This window comes from Aotus nancymaae, unplaced genomic scaffold (assembly GCF_030222135.1).
Source record: "Aotus nancymaae isolate 86718 unplaced genomic scaffold, 86718_ANA_hifiasm-v0.15.2.pri h1tg000015l_1, whole genome shotgun sequence".
Lineage (NCBI taxonomy): Eukaryota > Metazoa > Chordata > Mammalia > Primates > Aotidae > Aotus > Aotus nancymaae.
The window spans coordinates 10,994,996-11,013,585 of record NW_026988427.1 but is presented as its reverse complement, the minus strand read 5'-3'; the positions used below and the strand labels follow the sequence as shown (position 1 = coordinate 11,013,585).

The 18,590-nt window shown below is 56.6% G+C and overlaps 1 protein-coding gene across 1 annotated transcript in view; it reads right to left on the bottom strand.

Annotated features, from left to right (window-relative positions):
• LOC105716766 (A disintegrin and metalloproteinase with thrombospondin motifs 2) overlaps positions 1–18,590 on the bottom strand; it is a 184,108-nt gene that overhangs the window by 104,682 nt on the left and 60,836 nt on the right. The window contains exon 3 of the mRNA XM_064376636.1: positions 12,948–13,113. Coding sequence (XP_064232706.1) covers positions 12,948–13,113 — 166 coding nt within the window. The remainder of the gene's footprint in view (positions 1–12,947; positions 13,114–18,590) is intronic.

Below are 18,590 nucleotides of genomic sequence, written 5' to 3'. Positions count from 1 at the left end.
GTTCTAGCCCAATGTAAAGAAACTAAGAACTTTGAAAAAAAGTTTGACGAAATCCTAACAAGAATAGACAACTTAGAGAGGAATATAAGTGAATTAATGGAACTGAAGAACACAATACGAGAACTTCGCGAAGTATGCACAGGTTTTAACAGTCGAATTGATCAAGCAGAAGAAAGGATATCAGAGGTCGAAGACCAACTTAATGAAATGAAATGAGAAGACAAGATCAGAGAAGAAAGAGTAAAACGGAATGAGCAAAGTCTCCAAGAAATATGGGACTATGTGAAAAGATCTAATTTACAATTGATAGGTGTACCTGAATGTCATGAAGAGAATGAATCCAAGTTGGAAAATATTCTTCAGGATATTATTCAGGAAAACCTTCCTAATCTAGCAAGGCAGGACAATACTCAACTCCAGGTAATACAGAGAACACCACAAAGATATTCCTCAAGTAGAGCAACTCCAAGACACATAATCGCTAGATTCACTAGGGTTGAAATAAAGGAGAAAATTCTAAGGGCAGCTAGAAAGAAAGGTCATGTTACCCATGAAGGGAAGCCTATCAGACTCACAGCAGACCTCTCACCAGAAACCCTACAAACTAGAAGAGAGTGGGGGTCAATATTCAATATCCTCAAAGAAAAGAATTTTCAACCCAGAATCTCATATCCTGCCAAACTAAGCTTCATAAGCGAAGGAAAAAGAAAATTTTTCGCGAACAAGCAAGCACTCAGAGATTTCATCACCACCAGGCCTGCTTTACAAGAGCTTCTGAAAGAAGCACTACAAACAGAAAGGAACAACCAGTATCAGTCATCCCAAAAAATTACCAAAATGTAAAGAGTATCTCTATAATGAAGAATCTACATCAACTAATGGGCAAAATAGCCAGCTAGCATTAAATGACAATATTGAACTCACAAATATTAATATTAATTCTAAATTTAAATGGATTAAATGCCCCAATCAAAGACACAGACAGGTAAATTGAATAAAAAGTCAAAACCCATCGATACGCTGTATCCAGATCTATTTCACAAGCAATGATATACAAAGACTCAAAACAAAGGGATGGAGGAAGATTCACCAATTAAATGGAGAGCAAAAAAAAACAAACAAACACAGGAGTTGTAACTTTCGTCTCTCACAAAATATAGTAACAAAGACTAAAAGAAACAAAGAAGGACATTACATAATGGTAAAAGCATCAATGCAACGATAGGAGTTAATGATCATAAATATATATGCACCCGATACAGGAGCACCCAGATACATAAGACAAGTTCTTAATGACTTATGAAGAGACCCAGACTCCCGCACAATAATAGCAGGAGATTTTGACACCACATTGTTAATATTCGACGGATCAATGACATAGAAAATTAATAGGGACATCTATGATTTGAACTTAGACCTGGAATAAGTAAACTTAGTGAATATTTATAGAATTCTCCACCCCAGGTCCACAGAACATACATTTTTCTCAGTATCACATCACACCTATTTTGAAAGTGACCACATAATTGGAAGTAAATCACTCTTCAGCATTTGCATAGCATTTCACAGACTTAAATGAAATATTGGTTGGCTCTTTGTTTGTTATTTTCTTCCCTTATTCCTTCCTGTCTCCGTTGTTAAGCACAATTATTGGCATAAAAGAGGTTTTTAATACCTATTTTTAGATTGCATTCCAACCCGGGCAATAGAGCAAGAATCCTGTTCTCTCTCCCCCTTTTTCTTTCTCTTTCTTTCTAAAAAAAAAAAAGACCCCAGGAGATAAACGAGCAAAGGACTTAGACAGGAAGAGGAGATTGCACAAAGTAATCAAACCTGGGGAAGATCACTCATCCTCACTAGTAAACAAAGACGCACCAATTAGTGCAAAAAGCAACGCTGCTTTGCCTCCAGAGCAGCAAAACGTTCAACAGTAAAGCCCTGGTGCTGGTGAGGGTTTGCAGACACCAGGAGCTGTTGTGGAAGCCGGTCTGGCTCTGCCCAGAGTGGTGAGTTTGTTAAGCGCTGGGATTTCCTAATTCATTCCGTCACTCAGCAAGTGCTCCCTGATGGCTGCTTGGGGCCAGGGCTCCAGTGTGTCTGGGATGGTTCAGGCCGCCATCTGCCGGGTCAGCCACAGATACCTAGTTGCAGGAACAAACCCTGACGTCAGCTCCCAGGATATCCCCAACCCTGAGTTTCAAGACTTTGCACCAGGGGCAGGGAGCATTCTGGCTCTCTCGGGCAGCTTTTGTGTGGGGAACAGCTGGTCCTTTCCGTTGGGGTGGACAGGAAAGCCTTGCCTGCAAAGGCCCCGGAGGCTGCCACACACCCCGCCCTGCACACTCCTCGGTAAGTGCAGACCACAGTTCCTGCCTCCATTCATCCTGGCCATTCTGGGTCCCTCCCACTGTGGCAGGTAAGGAGAAGCAGAGTCTGTGATGCTAGAGAAGCGAGGATGCAGCACGTCCATGGGACCACAGGCCGCACGCTGTCCCTGACAGCCTGTCCCTCAGAGCACAGCTTCTGCCTCCTGGAGCAAGGGGAGGTGCCAGTGCGTCCCAGAGCCTCGCTGCCTGTGGGGCTGCATCGGGTGCCGTCCCCGCCCTGTGAATCTGGGAGCGCATGCGTCTTGGCCTTGGCACCTTCCTTTCTGGGAAAGAAGTACCCTTGCAGCTTTTCCAGTACCCTTCTTTCCTCCCTCTGGGCCAAGGCAGTGCAGAGCAGTGCAAGCAGGCAGCTGTGGAGTCAGAGCGATGGGCGCCAATTCTAGCTCCTGCACTTGGCCCAGGCCACCTCACCTGCCACTCTCACCAGCACACCTGCCCAGCCAGCCTCATGCCGCCAGCCAGCCTCCCAGCCACGTCACCTTTCAGGGGCAGGACATGTCCTTGATTCCTCCCTTCACACCACATCCTGGAAGCTCCACCTCAAACACATCCCGAACCCACTGGCTCCACCCCACTGGCATGGGCACCGCTACCTGTCACTAGGAGGCCTCCCTGCTTCCACCCTCTTCACTGAAAACCTTCCAAAGGCCTCCCACTGCACAGAGAATCAGTTCCCACCCTGCACCGCAACTGTCCCTTCAAGGTGATGAGCCTGCCCATTTCTCCCAGCCCCGCGCGCCTCCCACTCCCCCGTGATGTCCTCAGCTCCAGGCACTCACTCTTCTTTCTGCCCCTTGGACACGCTGTGGTAACTCCAGCCTCAGGGCTCCTGTGTGTGCTGTTCCCTCTGCCTGGAACACCATTCCTGGGGCTGGGCTTTCCCATCACCACCAACCTGGGGCACCTCCCTCCCTTACCTGCCCTCACACGGTCCTTTCACCCTGTTTACTATGTTCACGGGATACCCCACTGTTTGCAAGCATTTGCTCACTGGGTCTTCCCTGCTGGGCTGTGAGCACAGAGAGCAGGGACTGGATCAGGCTCCTCCGCGGCTGCAACCCCGGCACCTAGTCCTGCCCCAGACACACAATGGACACATATCAAGAACGTAAGGAATGAATGAAGAACACGCTCGGGGCGGTAGGCAAGGTGCCCTCTCTGAGTCTCAGTCTCCCCCTAAGCAGTAGAGCTGCTAATGCTATTATTCCTCCTATGACTTGGGGAACAGGATTATTATTGGGCATTACTGAACCCGCATGGCACTCAGGTGCCCAGCCTTTTCCCAACCAGACCGGCACCAGCCCCCAGGCCCAGCCCCCAGGTCACCTCCTGTCCTGTCCTGCCAGCTGTCTCTGGGTGTGCACCACCATCCTGCCAGGTGGGGATGGGAGGTGTGGGAGGTGCCAGCTGTGCTCCTGGCCAGGTTCTCTACCAGCTTTGCTTGTGGTGTGGCCCTCACCCCAGGATAAGCCTAGGCCAATGGGGCCAAGTCAAGAGCTCTGAGACAGACATCCCAGCCAAAGAATCCAGCCCATGTTCCAAACGTGTGTGTGCACAGGCACACGAAAGAGGGTGAGACAGGAGAGAAAAATGGAGCCAGGAGAGAGGGGCGGCAGACGCCAGCATTACCTGACTGCGCGACCTTTTCCCCCGCCCAGAGCTCCTTCAGGGCCCAGAACACAGCGCTGCCTGGGATTAATTTCAAAGAGAAATGGGTCAAAGAAAATTGAAAATTTTTATAGAAAATACTTCAGGCTTGGAGCTGGCTGATGTGTCTGCCGACCTGAAGAGAATTCTGGGAGGAGATGGGGCCTGTTTCAGAGGCCTCTGGCTGGCACAAACTGGCAAAGTTTGTACCTCGGGCCCAGATGCAGTTTCTGAGCCAGGCCTGTCCTTGTTGCTGCTGGGGAAGAGCTTCTTGTCCCCTTCAGACATCCCTCCAGCTGCCTCTGCAGCCCTGATGCTGGTACCCAACACCTCTCACCTGTCGCCCCACCCCTCTCTATCCCCAAGAGGCCTCTGTCTGGGGACCCACCATGGGATGCAGTTCCTGTGCCCCATTATGCCCATGTCTCTTTCACAGTCATCCATGGGGCACCCAGGGCATCAAGGGAGCCTCGCCTGGGTCCAAAGCCAGCGCCACTGCTCCTTGCCCCAACCTCGCCCCAGCCAGCAGGCTCCTACATCCCAGGCACAGATGTCACCGACATGAACAGTTGCCCTGGAGCCATCGCCTCTCTCCCGGGAGCCTGCCTCTGCTGTGCTGGGGACCTGAAAAGAGAGGGCGTGCCCAGCCCACAGCTGCTAATCCATCGCCAGATGCCCCTCTGAGCCGATCACAGCTTCACCCCTGAGCCGTGTGTTGTCTGCCTGCCAGGCATGGTTACCTGGCATGGTGATGACCAGAAAAGCTCGTTGGAGGACATACCCAACACAGATCCAGGGAAAGGAAAGAAAGTATCTGTTCACTGTGTCTCTGGAAGACCGGCAGCAGAGTAGGGAAAGGAGGCTGGAGAGCCTCAGCAAGTGCGGCGGTGAGCTGGTGCCCTGGGCCCTGTGTAATTCCAGCAGCCCCGTGCCACTGCGCCTCGTACAGCAGAAGACACTGAGACCTCAAGGGGCTGGGTAAGCTGCCGTGGGCCCCTCAGTGAGCTGGCACAGCAGCGTGCCAGGTGGAGCTGGGCACACTGACCCCTGTACCAAACTGCCCCCTGCCCACCCCACCCATCCACCCACCTCATGCTGGGAGCAGCCCTTCCTAATGCAGCTCCTCAGAACCACTGGCCCGTCTTCAAGAGCTGTCCCCTGTACCCGAGTTGGGGCTGCGGCCAAGCCGGGGCCAAGGCCAGCATCCTCCAGATCACGCTTGTCACCCTCCCCCGCCCCCCGCACAGTGCTCCACCAAAGATCCAGGCCCTTGCCAGCCACATTCACCTAGTCAGCTCCATCCATGAAACAAAACCCTTGTTGGGAGGGGAGAGGCAGCGGGGGAAGGGCAGGCCTGAGACGCAGGGGCTAAATTTATGTCGGAGATGGAGACGCAGGGGAGGAGCTGTGCACGTGGGGCGCTGTCAGGCAGAGTGCCAGGCCCAGACGCCGTGGAGGGGGAGCACACCCTGGCATGTCTCCCCTGCGGGATAAGTGGGGGCCGAGCCCTTGTCGGGGCTGCAAGCTTCCCTTCTGCCTTTGCAGCCCAGGGGTGGGAAGCACCCACAGGGCGGGGCTCCAGAGCAGCAGACCCCAGTCAGAAAGCAGGCCGGGCCTGGGAGCTGGCTCCTCCTGCTCTCCTCGCCTGACCCCAGGCAACTCCAGCCTGGAGAATGTGCAGCCTCCTCGGCTTTCCCAGCGCCTGCCCCCGCCCACCCCTTCCGCGTGGGCCACATCACCGCACTGGCATCTCCAACAGCGTCCCGAGGGCCCAGTCCGCACGAGGACAGGAGCGCCGCGGCGTCTGCAAGGGTGCGCTCAGCCCTGAAGCACGCCTCCCAGAGCCGCCTCGGGTTTCACAATCACTGTTTCTCCCGGGGTTTCCCGGGGCCTGGGCTGCAGGCACAGCCCGGGGTGGAAAAAGAGGATGAAGGGAGAGGGCTCCAGGAACCCGGCGGCGCCGAGGCGCTGAACTCAGTGAGTCGGCAACAGTGGCTTGGCAGGGCCCAGGCCAACCTGGGGATGAGAGAGCCCCTATCACCACGTGACAGGCCCAGGCCTCCGGGGTCTGGCGAGTTGCTCAGGAAGGGCCTGGCTGGAGACACAGAGACAGGTCCGGACACAAGGACGCTGGCCAGGTCTAGGGCTCAGCCTGCAAATCCAGCCAAAAGCCTCTCTCCATTCTCCCTTAGGACCCAAGGTTCAACACTTAGACACATCAGCTGAATCATGACCCGCTATGTCCACCTCCTAATCCCCAGAACCTGTGACCATTACCTTATATGGCAGAAAAGACTCTGCATATAAATTAGGGATTTAAATTAGGGATCTGGAGATGCGGAAAGTAACCTGGATGGTCCCAGCGGGCCCTAAATGTAATCACAAGTGTCCTTCTAAGAAGGAGAGCTGGATATAGAAGAGGGGAAGCCAGTGACCAGGGATGCAGTGACTGCAGCAATGTGGCCACAAGCCAAGGAAGGCCAGCAGCCCCCAGGAGCTGGGAGAGGCCAGGAATTCTGCCCTGGAGCCTCCGGAAGGAAGCAGCCCTGCCAACAGCTGGATTTTAGCCCCTAAAAGCCTATTTCGGATTTCTGCGCTCCAGAGCTGTGAGAGAACACATGTGTGCTGTTTTAAGCCACTAAGGTACGGGTAACTTGTTACAGCAGCCACAGGAAGCTGAGATGGATATCAACGGCTACAGGGCAGAAAGGCTCCCTGACCTGGCATTCAGCAAATCTGCGACCCCCGCAACAAAGCACACAGCCCTCCTGCCCCATCCTGGGCCCCCCCGCCCTCACCAGGCCTAGCCTCACATCTCCTGCCTCCGTGGGACTGGCTACCTGCTTGCCCCTGAGTGAATGAGTCTCGCCTGCTCCCTGGTCCTGTGGCCTGCCGGGACAGAGCTCCTCTCTCCCCTACGACATTGCTCCAGCCCCCCACACTGCCTCCCTGCCTCCTGCCTCCCTCACATTGCAACCAGCATGAGCTTGCTGAAACACACAACTCTTGGTCAGACTCTGTGGCAGCTGCCTGCTGCCTAGAGGGCGCCATCCGCACCTTGGGTCATTCAAGGCTGCAGTGTCCCCTGGGCGTGCAGGACCCAGGGCTGAGGCCACCACATCAACTCTCTGCCTCCAGCCCTGGGCCCTACACACCCAGGGGAGGCTCTCAGGCCTGAGGTCCCCTCCTGTGCCCACTCTCCCCCCAGGATCCCTTGCAGCCTGGAAAACTACCCAACTCAAGGCAAAGTAACAGGGTGGAGACTGTGGGTCAGGAGGGGCTCTTCCTGGCCTGGTGGGGAAGGGCAGCCACGCTCAGCCACGTGGAAGAGCTGCCCAGTGCCGGCGCCTGTCCTCTCTCCCCTGGTGGGCTTTCCTCCGCGCAGCAAGGCCAAGAGGCTCCCTCGGTGTCGTGCTTCCTCTGCCCGTCAGGGAGGACACTGCAGCCTGACATCAGCGGGCAGAAGCTTGGCACTGGCCACCTCTGGGGTGGAGGCAGCCAAGGTCACTGGCACAGAGCTGTCTGACTTCTCTTCTTTCAGCCCAGCAGGGCGTGCGGCACAGCAGCCTGGTAGCAGTTCCCCACGATGGGAAGCACTTGCCCCTCCTCTGTCCCCAGGCCAGGCTGGGGGGAGCCCTGGGAAAGCAGCCCACACAGTAGGGCAGAGGATGCTTCCGCCTCTGCATCACAGAGAGCACAGGCGGCCGATGGGGGGCTGTGTGGTGATTGGTCCATATAGTGGGCATGGGAGGGGGCTCCAGGCACCAGAGCTCCCACTGGGTGTGCAGGGCTGGAGGCAGAGAGCTGATGTGGTGGCCTCTGTGGAAAGAGGCCTTTGGCTGGATTTACAGCCTGAGCCCTGGACTGACCAGCGTCCTTGTGCCTGGGCCTCTGTCTCCAGCCAGGCACTTCCTGAGTGACTTCCCAGACCCCCGAGGCCTGGGCCTCTCATGGGCGATAGGGGCTCTCTTGTTCCTGGGTTGACCTGGGCCCTGCCAATCAGCTGTTGCCGACTCACTGAGTTCAGCACCTCAGCGCGGGATTCCTGGAGCCCTCTCCATTCATCCTCTCTTTCCAGAAATTTGAAGCCACATTTTAACATCAGGAAAGTTCACATAAGAATTCTGATATCTAGATTCTCTTGATAGGATGTTCAGCTGCACCAGACCCACATTTCTACCAGATTGAAGTCACAGGAGCTGAGGAGGGGCTGTCCCTCTGTGCAGGGTCCCCCAGATGCCCTGTGCCCATGGCAAGGCCAGGGCTGGACACCACGTGTGGCTGCATTCCTGCTGCTGTTTGTTTTTAGTGGAGATGTATTCTTGGTTGTCCACGTTTCTATCAAAAGGAAGGAAGTGAAAGCCAGGCCGAGGGTGGGTGCAATTATCTTTTTTTCCTCCACCACCGTCCTTGCTGGCATTGCCTGCCAGGCCCTGCAAGCCTCTGAGTTTGCAGCTCTTGTCTTGACTTTCTGCAGATGGCACTATGTGTCTGAAACAGAGACCACATGCCTAACGCATGACTCAGGATCTTTCTCACTGTGTGGCAACCTGCGTAGAATCTCAAGCTCAGTCTCTGGAAGGCTAAGACAGGCCTCCAGTGTCAGCACCAGGGTTGGCTTCTCTATGCACGTCTTGGAGTCAGCATTGCCAGGTCCCTTAATGCGGGGGTGGGGGAGGGCTGCCAGGCTGAGACTGGCACTCAGGCATGTAGGGAAGAGCCCTCATACCACCAGCTGGAGGGTCCAATGAGAGAGGCAGCAGGACCGGGGCCTGCCGGGCTGTGCCTGTGGGAAGAAGTAAGCCAAGCCTGCAGGGCTGTTCCTCCACGTGACCCAGATAGGCACCTCCCAGGTGTACTGTGCATTGCATGGCCAGCCTTGTATATGAGACCCATTCGCCTCCTGTAGCTGTCTGCATGATGCCTCTAAAGATGCTGGGTCCTGATCCCCGCAACCTGGGATGAGTACCTTCTGTGGGAAGAAAGGGCTTTGCAGATGTGGTTAGAGTAAGGCTCTTGAGATGGGAAAGCTGTCCTGGATTATTGGAGTGAGTCCTAAATGCAATCAAAACATCCTTGCAAGAGGGAGGCACAGTGATACTGAAGAAGAGGAGGGGGCAATATGACCCAGGGGCAGAGATTGGCATGGTGTGGTCACAAGCCAAGGGAGGCTGGCGGCCCCAGGAGCTGGGACGGGCTAGAAACAGATTCCCCCCTGGAGCCTCTGGGGGGAGCACAGCCCTGCTCGTCTTGGCTCAGTGAGACTCATTTCAGACTTCTGGCCCCAGAGCTGGGAGAGAATACGTTTGTGTTAGTCTGTTTTCACAACGCTGATAAAGACATACCCGAGACTGGGCAACTTACCAAAGAAAGAGATTTATTGGACTTACAGTCCCACGTGGCCAGGGAGGCCTCACAATCACGGCAGAAGGTGGAAGGCACGTCTCACATGGCAGCAGCCAAGAGAGAGAGAGAGCTTGTGCAGGGCAACTTCCGTTTTTAAAACCATCAGATCTCATAAGACTCATTCACTATCACAGGAACAGCACGGGAAAGACCCACCCCCATAATCCATTCATCTCTCACTGGGTCCCTTTCACAGCACGTGGGAATTATGGGAGTTACAAGACGAGATTCGGGTGGAGACACAGAGAAAAACCATATGAACATTTCTATTTTTTCAATCTCCCTGGTGCTCCCTCCTCAACAGCCCCACACGGAGTGAGATGCACGCACACAAGAGAGGACGATGCCCCAGGGCACCCGCCTCTGCGCCCCAGCACAGGGTCCCTGGGCACAGAGCTGGTCTTGGGAAGGGCAGAGAACAGGGATTCCAGACACCTGTCAGAATGCCTGGGGAGCACCTCAGCCACCTCTTGCCAAAAGGCCACCCAGCCTCAGAGCTCTGCCTCTGGTCCCGGCCAGGCTCCCAGGCCAGCAGCACTGAGCAGGACTCTTCTGCCGAGGCAGGTATGGCCAGAGAAGAGAGAAAAGGACCCTCCCCGCTCCCTCGCCCCCTTGCCCCTCCTAACACCCTCTCCTGGGCAGAGGGTGACACTGCTATGCCTAAGCTGCCCAACGCACACACTCACCTCCGGCCTGAGTCTGTGAAATGTGTAAAAACTGTCATTTTTCATCCGTTTCCCCAGGCAATCTGAAACCCAGCAATTGATCTTAGATGACAGGGACTATTAGTGAAAATGACTCCTTTAGGCTCCACGAGCCCCTAAGACCACTCTGGGCAGCCCGTGGACTTCTCAGAAAACAGGACATCGGTCTCAGCAACCCTGAGGAAGAGGCACCCCCGGCCCTGTAGGGAGATCCTGCCACCCAGACAGGTGCCCGCCCCACACTGGGATGCCCAGGGTAAGTGTGTCACCTTCCCTGCAGAACATCCCACTGATAAATAGTAGGGTGCTTCACAGTCACTTCCAGAAGTTGCTTTTGGGGAGGCAGGAAGAAACTGCCAGCCAGCATCTCCTGCCAGGGCCTCACTGATATATCAGGGTTCCCTCAGAATTCACAAGAAGAAAGGGTATCCTACACACACACACACACACACACACACACACACACACAGCCTTGTACCCAGGTCCTGGAGTTCTGTGCCAGGCAGGCTGTGCCCATCACTATGCCTGGCCACAGGACACAGCTTATATGTATCTCCCAGCTGCCACTCTGGGCCCAGAAAAGGCCCAGGCGGATAGAAAGCTGGACACCTGAGGTCACCGTGGGCCCTCCACCCAGCTCCAGCACTCACAGTATCTGGTGCCCTTCCAGCCAGCGTGTCCACCTCAGCCCAGGACCGCAAGGGAACGATTAGGTGCATGGAGCAGGGACTAGCTCGCTGAAGGCCCGAGCCCCTCACGCAGGGTCATGCCGACACCAGACAGGAACATCTGGCATAGGGGACTTGGCCCCAGCCCCAAGGCCTGGGATCTGGATCTACAGCCCCAGGCCCACGCCCACACCCACAGCTTGGGCTCTCAGCTGGAGACGCTGGGCTTGCAGCCTGGGCCAGAGGCCTAGAGCTCAGGCTGGACAGGCTCAGCTCCTCCCCCACAGCCCATTACCAAAGCCATACCTTCTAGCCCAGCCTCACCCCTGACCTGGCAGCTGGCCTCACCCAGCATCTTCTAAGACCAATGGTTTCTGGGCTTATTCTCAGTTTGAAATTCCTTTCCTGTGTTCTGAATTTCAAGTTCTCATTAAAGATATGTGGATTGGGGGTGGGGGTGGAGGGAGGATTCAGAAGATGCCAAGCACCAGCAGAAGCCCAGAAAATAAGGCCAGGCCAGCCAGGCTGTGGGGGAAGGGCTGCCATGTTCAGGAAGACAAGCACCGTATGGAATTTGGGATCAGAGACGCGGCCAAGGGCATCCGGCCAGCTCACCCTGCCTGAGCAGAGGCCCCCAGAACCACCGTGAATCTTCCAGGAGAGGCCAGCTCAGTAGCACCAAGCCCACAGCACCAAGTGCCAGCCCCTGAGCTCTCGGGGACACAGGGGTTGCTGACCCCACTGGGCTCGCCCAAAGGCGGCAGGCTCGCAAGGAGCAAAACTGGGGCCCTGACTCCAGGTCTGGGGCACTTGCTCAGCCTCATTTCATGTTTGTCCTCCTTGACGACTCCCCCTTTTTCCCTGCAGAATAGCCCAATGGTGGGAATGGGTGGTCGAGACTGAGACTACGGACGGAAAAGGCTGGGCAGGCAGTGGCCAGCGGCCCAGCTGCCTGCACCATAGCAGGCGCCAATTTATCACCAGGGAGTAAGGGCCACTGGTTGCACTGATCGGCTCCAGCACACATTGTGCTTCCTGATGGGCCAATTTCTTTGCAAAGGTATCTGATGCCATTTCATGAAATGAGAATCGTGCCCTGCCAGGCTGTACCCAGTTTATCTGTCAAGCTAGGAAGTGAGAGAGACCCACAGTAACTGAGGCGGGGCTGCTGTGGAGTGACAGGAGTAGCTCAGTCAATCACAGCCCGGGGGCTGGCCCAGCTCAGGCCCCTGCAGCACTCTCTGCGAACATGCAGGTGTGCCTGACCCGGGGCGACTGGAAGCCGAGGGCTGAGCTCACAGCTTCCCAGTCCCCGAGGCCAGGCGGCCCTGACCACACGGGGGACCCTGAGAATTATGAGCCTGCAGAACCACATCAGACCCGACCCTGGCTTCACCTTAATCCAGGACCAGAGATTGGGGGATGCAGGGAGGCGTGGGCTGGCACAGTGAGGCCAGATCCGAGGCGACAGCAAGGAACTGTCACCATGGCCACCCGTCAGCTCCTTTCACGTTTCTGGGCCCGGAGCACACATGGGTTCTGAGCTGAAAAAGACAGAAGCCCGTGAGTCTGTGCAGAGACTGCTGAGGCTGCTGGGAGGACCTCCAGAGTCTTTGTGGGGCACATGCCTCCAGGATCCAGAAAGAGCACACAGAAAGGGCCTTTCTCCCTGAGCAGCCAGGTGAAGATTGGGACCTACCACAGGCACCATCCCAGGGACCACGGCCACACAGAGGCAGGAGAGGCACTGCCTGGGGCGCCGGAGGCCTCTTCATGGGCACAGACTCAGAGACGCAGGCACTGGACTGAGACCTGGTCTGGGCCTCCCCTGCTCCATGGCACTTGCTCACCCTTAGAAGATGGACCCTTGGGCAGCCTTCATAGCTCACCATGGAGGCCCCAGACCCGAAGGCAGAGGTGCCTGGGCTGCTTGTCACCCACATACACCCAGAGCAGAGGCCCCAGCCCCAGCAGCTCTGCTATGCCCTAAAGTCAGCCAGGCAGCTGGCCCATTCCTGAGCCACCGAGACCAGGGCTCAGCCTCAGCAGGCCGAGCAGAGAGGTGCCTGGGTCTCCGGGATGCTCCCCTGGGGACCAGGACCTCAGCCAGGGCTCTCTCTACACAGTCCGCCCACCTGTAGCCTCACCTGTGTCCAGGGCCTGTGGCTCCCCTAGAGGAGGGGACGTGGGTGGCCGGCGATACACCATGTGCACGCGGCCTTGCTCAGCCTCCCGTGCCGCCAGCCCCTTCTCCAAGGGCTCGATGAAGAACTCCTCCTCCTCCATCCGGATCAGACCAGCCTGCGGGGCAGACAAGACAATCAGATTTCCAGACCTAGGAAGGGGAGCAGTGAGGAGACCCCATTGGGCAGTACCTCCCACCCGAGGACCCTGCCCTGCACCCCAGCTAGTGCTCAGCTTGAACCCTGGGCTGGCGGAAGGGAATGAATGTGCGGCCCCAGAGGGCCCCCATCCTCCCCGACCCTGTCTAGGAAAGGGCCTCTGCCTGGGTCGTCCCCACCCCTGTATGCCAACCCTCTCTGCTTTCAGAAACGTTACTGTGTTTATAAAGTCATAACCTTCCAGAGAAGCCTGGAGACATTCAAGCGTGGCTGTGGGCCTGTGCGTGTCCCCAGGAGGGCACCCGCCAAAGTGGCAGGTGCTACCCCCGCTCACCCTTAGAAGATGGACCCTTGGACTACCCCCGCTCCCAGGAGCCCAGAGTCCACGACAAAGGCGAAAACGATCAGCCAGTGACTGATCTGCCCACAGATATGTTCCATTTGGCCCGAACAATATTTTTCAAGCTCTGAAGCTAACACACAGAATGATGGATTCCATGTCTTGAACATGGAATTCCAGCTTTCCTCAGAAGGCGCAGGCTCTGACCACAGCAGGTCTTGGATGGAACACACGCCCCTGCAGCTGGCTCCAGTCAGTCCCCACTGCACCTCCATGTCTCCCCCATCTGTGTCAGCCACCAGCCCAGACTCTACAGGCAGCTGAACTGTAGGTACCCCTGCCACCCCCAAGGCAGCCAGCACCCTCCCTTGCTGCAAACTCCTCGCTGGGTTCCCATTTCTGCTGGGACTCAGACTGTATGTAGGCTGGCATTCAGGCTGTTGGCCTGCCCTGCCCTCCTGGCCCCCGGTGGCTCGCACACCCCACACTCCTCACTGGGCTGTGTGCACCCTGCCAAGCCCCCCAGCCCCTGAACCCACCATGCCATCAACTTAGGAATCCCCACTCCCTCCCCCACCACCCCACCCCACACTCGGCCAGCTGGTAAACCTGTGTTCTCTCTTCAAGGCCTGACGCAGCCCCCCTCACCTCCCCTGCCCTCCCCTGCCATCCAGCCTGCTGGCACTGTCAGGTCCGCCTGCCCCACGGTCACTCCAGCTCCCACGCTTTTATCTTTTGGTCCATTATCCATAAACCAAGGTCTCACGCTGGAAGCTCACACTGTGTCCGGCCTTCAGGGCTTCCGTTAGCGTACACGCTTATGACCCGTGCAGGGGATTTTAAAAGCTTGAATTAGTTGCTCAAACTTAAGAAACAGGAGAGTCCACATAAACCATCAGATTTCCATACTCTCTTGAAAATCAAAAAAGCTGGCATTTCCAGCGCCCACCCACACTCCAGCTTAGCTGGCACTGGCTGGGGTCCTCAGTCCAGTCAGGAGCGTGCCCTCCAGTGGGCAGCCCCTGGCATCTGTCATCTGGAAGTGCAGAAAAGTAACTTGAATGGCCTCTGCCATATCATCATCCTGGCTGGGGCGGGGATCAGAGTGGCAAAGGAGCTGCCCTCCTTCTCCCTGGCCCCTGAGGTGCTTGGTGAGCATTGTCACTGGCTGGGAGCCTCTGTGACCAAGGTGCACTCAGTGCCCCCTAGGGCCTGCTGACGGCTACCCCTAGCGTCAAGTATATTGAGGGAGGATGGAGATGCGCCCCAGCACACTCAGCCAGGGCCCTCGGAAGCCAGTGGATGACACAGACCCTCCACCAGGAAGCATCGGTGCTGCTAACGGGCAGGGGCTGGTGGGAGGAACACAAGCCCAGCATCAGGCCTGGCTCAGGAATGAAGGAGGCCTCCCGCAGGAGGTGACATCTACCCAAACCCACCCAAACCCTTTGTGCTGGCCAGGCAGAATCAGGGAGAGGATCAGTGCTCCAGACAGGGGAAAGGGCACATGCCAGGGCCGGGGAGGCGGACGGAGCACAGCTGGTGGGAAGAGCTGACCAGGTGGGTGGACAGGAGCATCAAGGGCACAGTGCCGGGTGTCCTGCCACTCAGGGGCCCAGTGAGAGAGTGTTGCAGGCAGCCCGGGGCTTCTCGGGGAAATGGGCTGCGGAACAAAAATGGCTCTGGGTTCCTGAGGGGAAGAAGTTGCAGGCACCCGGGAGAGGGGTAGTGGTCCAGACCAGAGCATGGGACAAGTGGCAGGTCTGAGGGAGCTGAGGCACAGCATGGACAGGCCGTGGTGGGGTAGATCCAGTTCAGATGGGAGGGAGGAGGCAGCACCCAGGTGGGTGTCCAGGTCTGTGGCTGGCTAAAAAACTGGCCCCCAAAGTTACCCAGGCCCCCATCCCTGGCAGCTGTGATGGTAGCAGACATGGTGGAAAAGGACTCTGCAGCTGTGATTAGGTCAGCTCTGGGGCTGGCTGGGTCCTGAGTGTAGTAGCTTGCCCACTTCCTTATTCGGGGAGTGGAGGGAGATTAGGCAGATGCACAGAGGACAAGGCCATGGGCAGAGAGGGAGGATGCCACGTACGAGCCTTGGAGAGTGGAGTGATGCGGCCTCAAGCCAAGGAATGCTGGGAGCCCCCAGGAGCTGCCAGAGGCCAGGAAGTATCCCCCCCAGAACCTGCAGACGGACAAGGCCCTGCCGACGCCCGGATTTGGGTCGGGTTATACTGACTTCGGACTTCCGGCCTCAGAACTGTGAGAGAATGAATTGCTGCTGTTTTAAGTAGTTCCTTACAGCAGCCACAGAAAACCAATTCAGGGTCCTGGTGGGTGGCCGGCAAAGCAGGCGCCGTTCTCTGAGGGGCACGAGAAGGGCAAGGAGCACAGGACACTCTGGGCTCCGGCATCCTTGGCTTCTGGGGAGGAGGCCGAGGAGGCAGCGGGAACCAGAGTTACCGGGGCAAGACAGGGGTTGGGGAAGGAGGTCACCAGGGCTGTGGGAGGAGAGGGGAAGGGCGGTGGGAATCCTGCAGGTCCCACGCTTCTGACTCATCCTGGGTCTCGGGGCCCAACCAGGCCTGGCGGGGACTCAGCAGATGCCTGTGCGATGAACGAACCGATGACCCCAAAGCTGCAGGCCACATCCCCTAAGGGAGGCACTGAGCAGGCTGGCGCGGAGACCACAGCCGTCCCTGTCCGCTGGCACGGGGGGACAGTGTTTACTAGCGCAGGAGTGGGAGGGCCCAGCACTGATGGTCCCGGCGTGTGGTATGGGGGAATCTGGTGCCTCAAATCCATCTTATTGCTGAAACTCATTCGAGGAAGGGCAGGAATTAACCCTGGGGCGGCAGTAGGCAAGCTGTCCTGGAGTGTGAAGTCTGAGTTCCTGGCACCCTTTCTATCTGGCCAGGTGACCTCAGGCAAGGTGCCAAGCTCCCCTAGTGTCCAGCGACTCGCCTGTCCTTGAGGCTGGCTGTCCCTTCCTGTGCACAATCACATAGGAGCATATGCAGCCTGTGAGCTGCTGAGGACCAGGCCATGCCTCCACCCAGGTGACGTCATCCAGCCAGCTTGCTTTCCAAGTGAGGAAACTGAGGCCCAGATGGGCAGACGGCCTGCTGGGGACACACAGTTTCTAGGAATCAGAGCCCACACCTATGTGGAAAGGGGTCCCAGACAGACCTCTGGGCCAGACTGGGCCAACTGAGACAATTAGGGCAGGAAACTGGGGCTTGAGGACCCTTTAGGGCAGCCCCTTCTTCTTCTTCTGGGGGACCTTGCAGCCCAGGCCGGGAGCCATTGATGCCAAAGGCCTGAGGCCCTGGGGTTATTCTGGAGGGACCTAGTGTGACACTGAGGCCAGGCTCAGCCTGGTGAGGGGCAGTAACCTCTGGCTGGAGCAACCCGGGAGACAGTTTGGGGTCCCCCTGCCCACTGGGGGTCAGGCTCCCTTCCCTGGCTGCCTCCCTGAGGACAATCACCGGGCTGATTCAATGGCACTGACTCCATCTGATACTGCCCTGGGCCTTGCTTCCTGGCAGGGCACCGTTGCAGGCGACTCCCCAGAGGATGTGGGAGCACACCGGGGTCCATCTGAAGCAGGGCCTGGGCTCAGACTTCCTCACCCAGCCAGAGGCCTCCAAGCTGTGGCATTCTCAAACAGAGACTCTCGACATGCTCCCCACAGCCCTGTCCATCTCTGCTGACCACTGTGCGAGGCACACACACATGCTCTACTGGAGAACATGGTGGCACCTGCCCTGAGACCAAGGGCTGACATCCTGCCAAGACAACGGGCCAGAATAATGCTTGGGGCAGGGGCACTTCACAGAAGAAGCGGAGATCATTTTATCCCCTGATGTTCAGCACTTTAGTACGCATCCCAGGAATGATCTGTCTAAAACACAGAAGAAAATCGACGGGAGCCATGTTTTGCTGCATTTTTTCCAGGACTTTGAATTTCTTGCTGCCAGTGGCAAGTGTATCTGTTTTTACATGTAATTTTTATTAATTAGAATCAGTTTCCTCTCCCCACTCAATAAATATGAAAAAAACTCCTGAAGCACACTGAGCTGAAGCACATTCAGCTGGGAGCCTGCTGGTGGCCTGTGTGTCCCACAGCTGTCCAGCCTGGGGTCTTGCGGAAAGATTGGCACGCTGACCCCTGACCCCCCGACCCAGCTCTCAGTGTGAGTCCTGCTCTGCTCTTGATGTCTGTGGATGTCTGGCAAACGCAATCAGGTTCTCCCCTGGGGGACAGAGGGAGGATCATGGGGAGGGCTCTGTCCCAGACCCTCAGGTGCCACCACAGGGGCTCGGAACCTGGCAGTACCTGTCATCAGATCAAGTTGTCGGCATTCAGATCCTGGTGAGTTACACAATGCCTGCCCTGCCTCATCTGTCTATAGAACCTGCTCCTTTGCAGTTGGATTGATGATAAAGTAACTACAAATGGCAACTAGAAATTAAACATTTATAAAGATCCAAGGGCTTAACAGCTCTCCTCTGTTACTTTGAATTTTCAAGTATGCAACCACGGACACCCTGAAAGTTAGGGGTTCACGGGAAACACAAGCATGCATCCTCCTCCCTCTGCAGAGCTCCCAGGCTGGCTGGTCCTCACTGCCCCTCCCATAGAAGCCACAGCTGCAGGCATCAGCAGTCTCCCACCTGTGCACGACTGGGACCTGGTCTGTCACTCAACCTTGTCAACCTCTGGCACAGACTGTCAGGTGTGTGTCAAGATTGCAGTGGCGACAATCAGGTGTAGAAAGCACGAAGGTCCATGTGCAGAGGAACCCAGACTTCGCCAAGGGACGAGGCAGCAGGGACCCGCTGCCCTCAAACTCATCTGCCTCTGAAATACACACACAGCACGGGCACTCGCCAAAGGAGTGCCCCAAATGCTGGCATCTGCTAAGATTCCCATTCCTGAAAGTATTCTAGCTCCAAGACTCTTTCTAGCCTTCTTCCTTCTGGTAACGAACTTGGAAGATTCTGCTGGGCGGTGGGGCAATGGCCAGGCAGCCTCCCATGCTGTGAGAGCTGCCTGGGAACGATGGTCTCACGGGTGAGCTGCATAGGACTGCAGC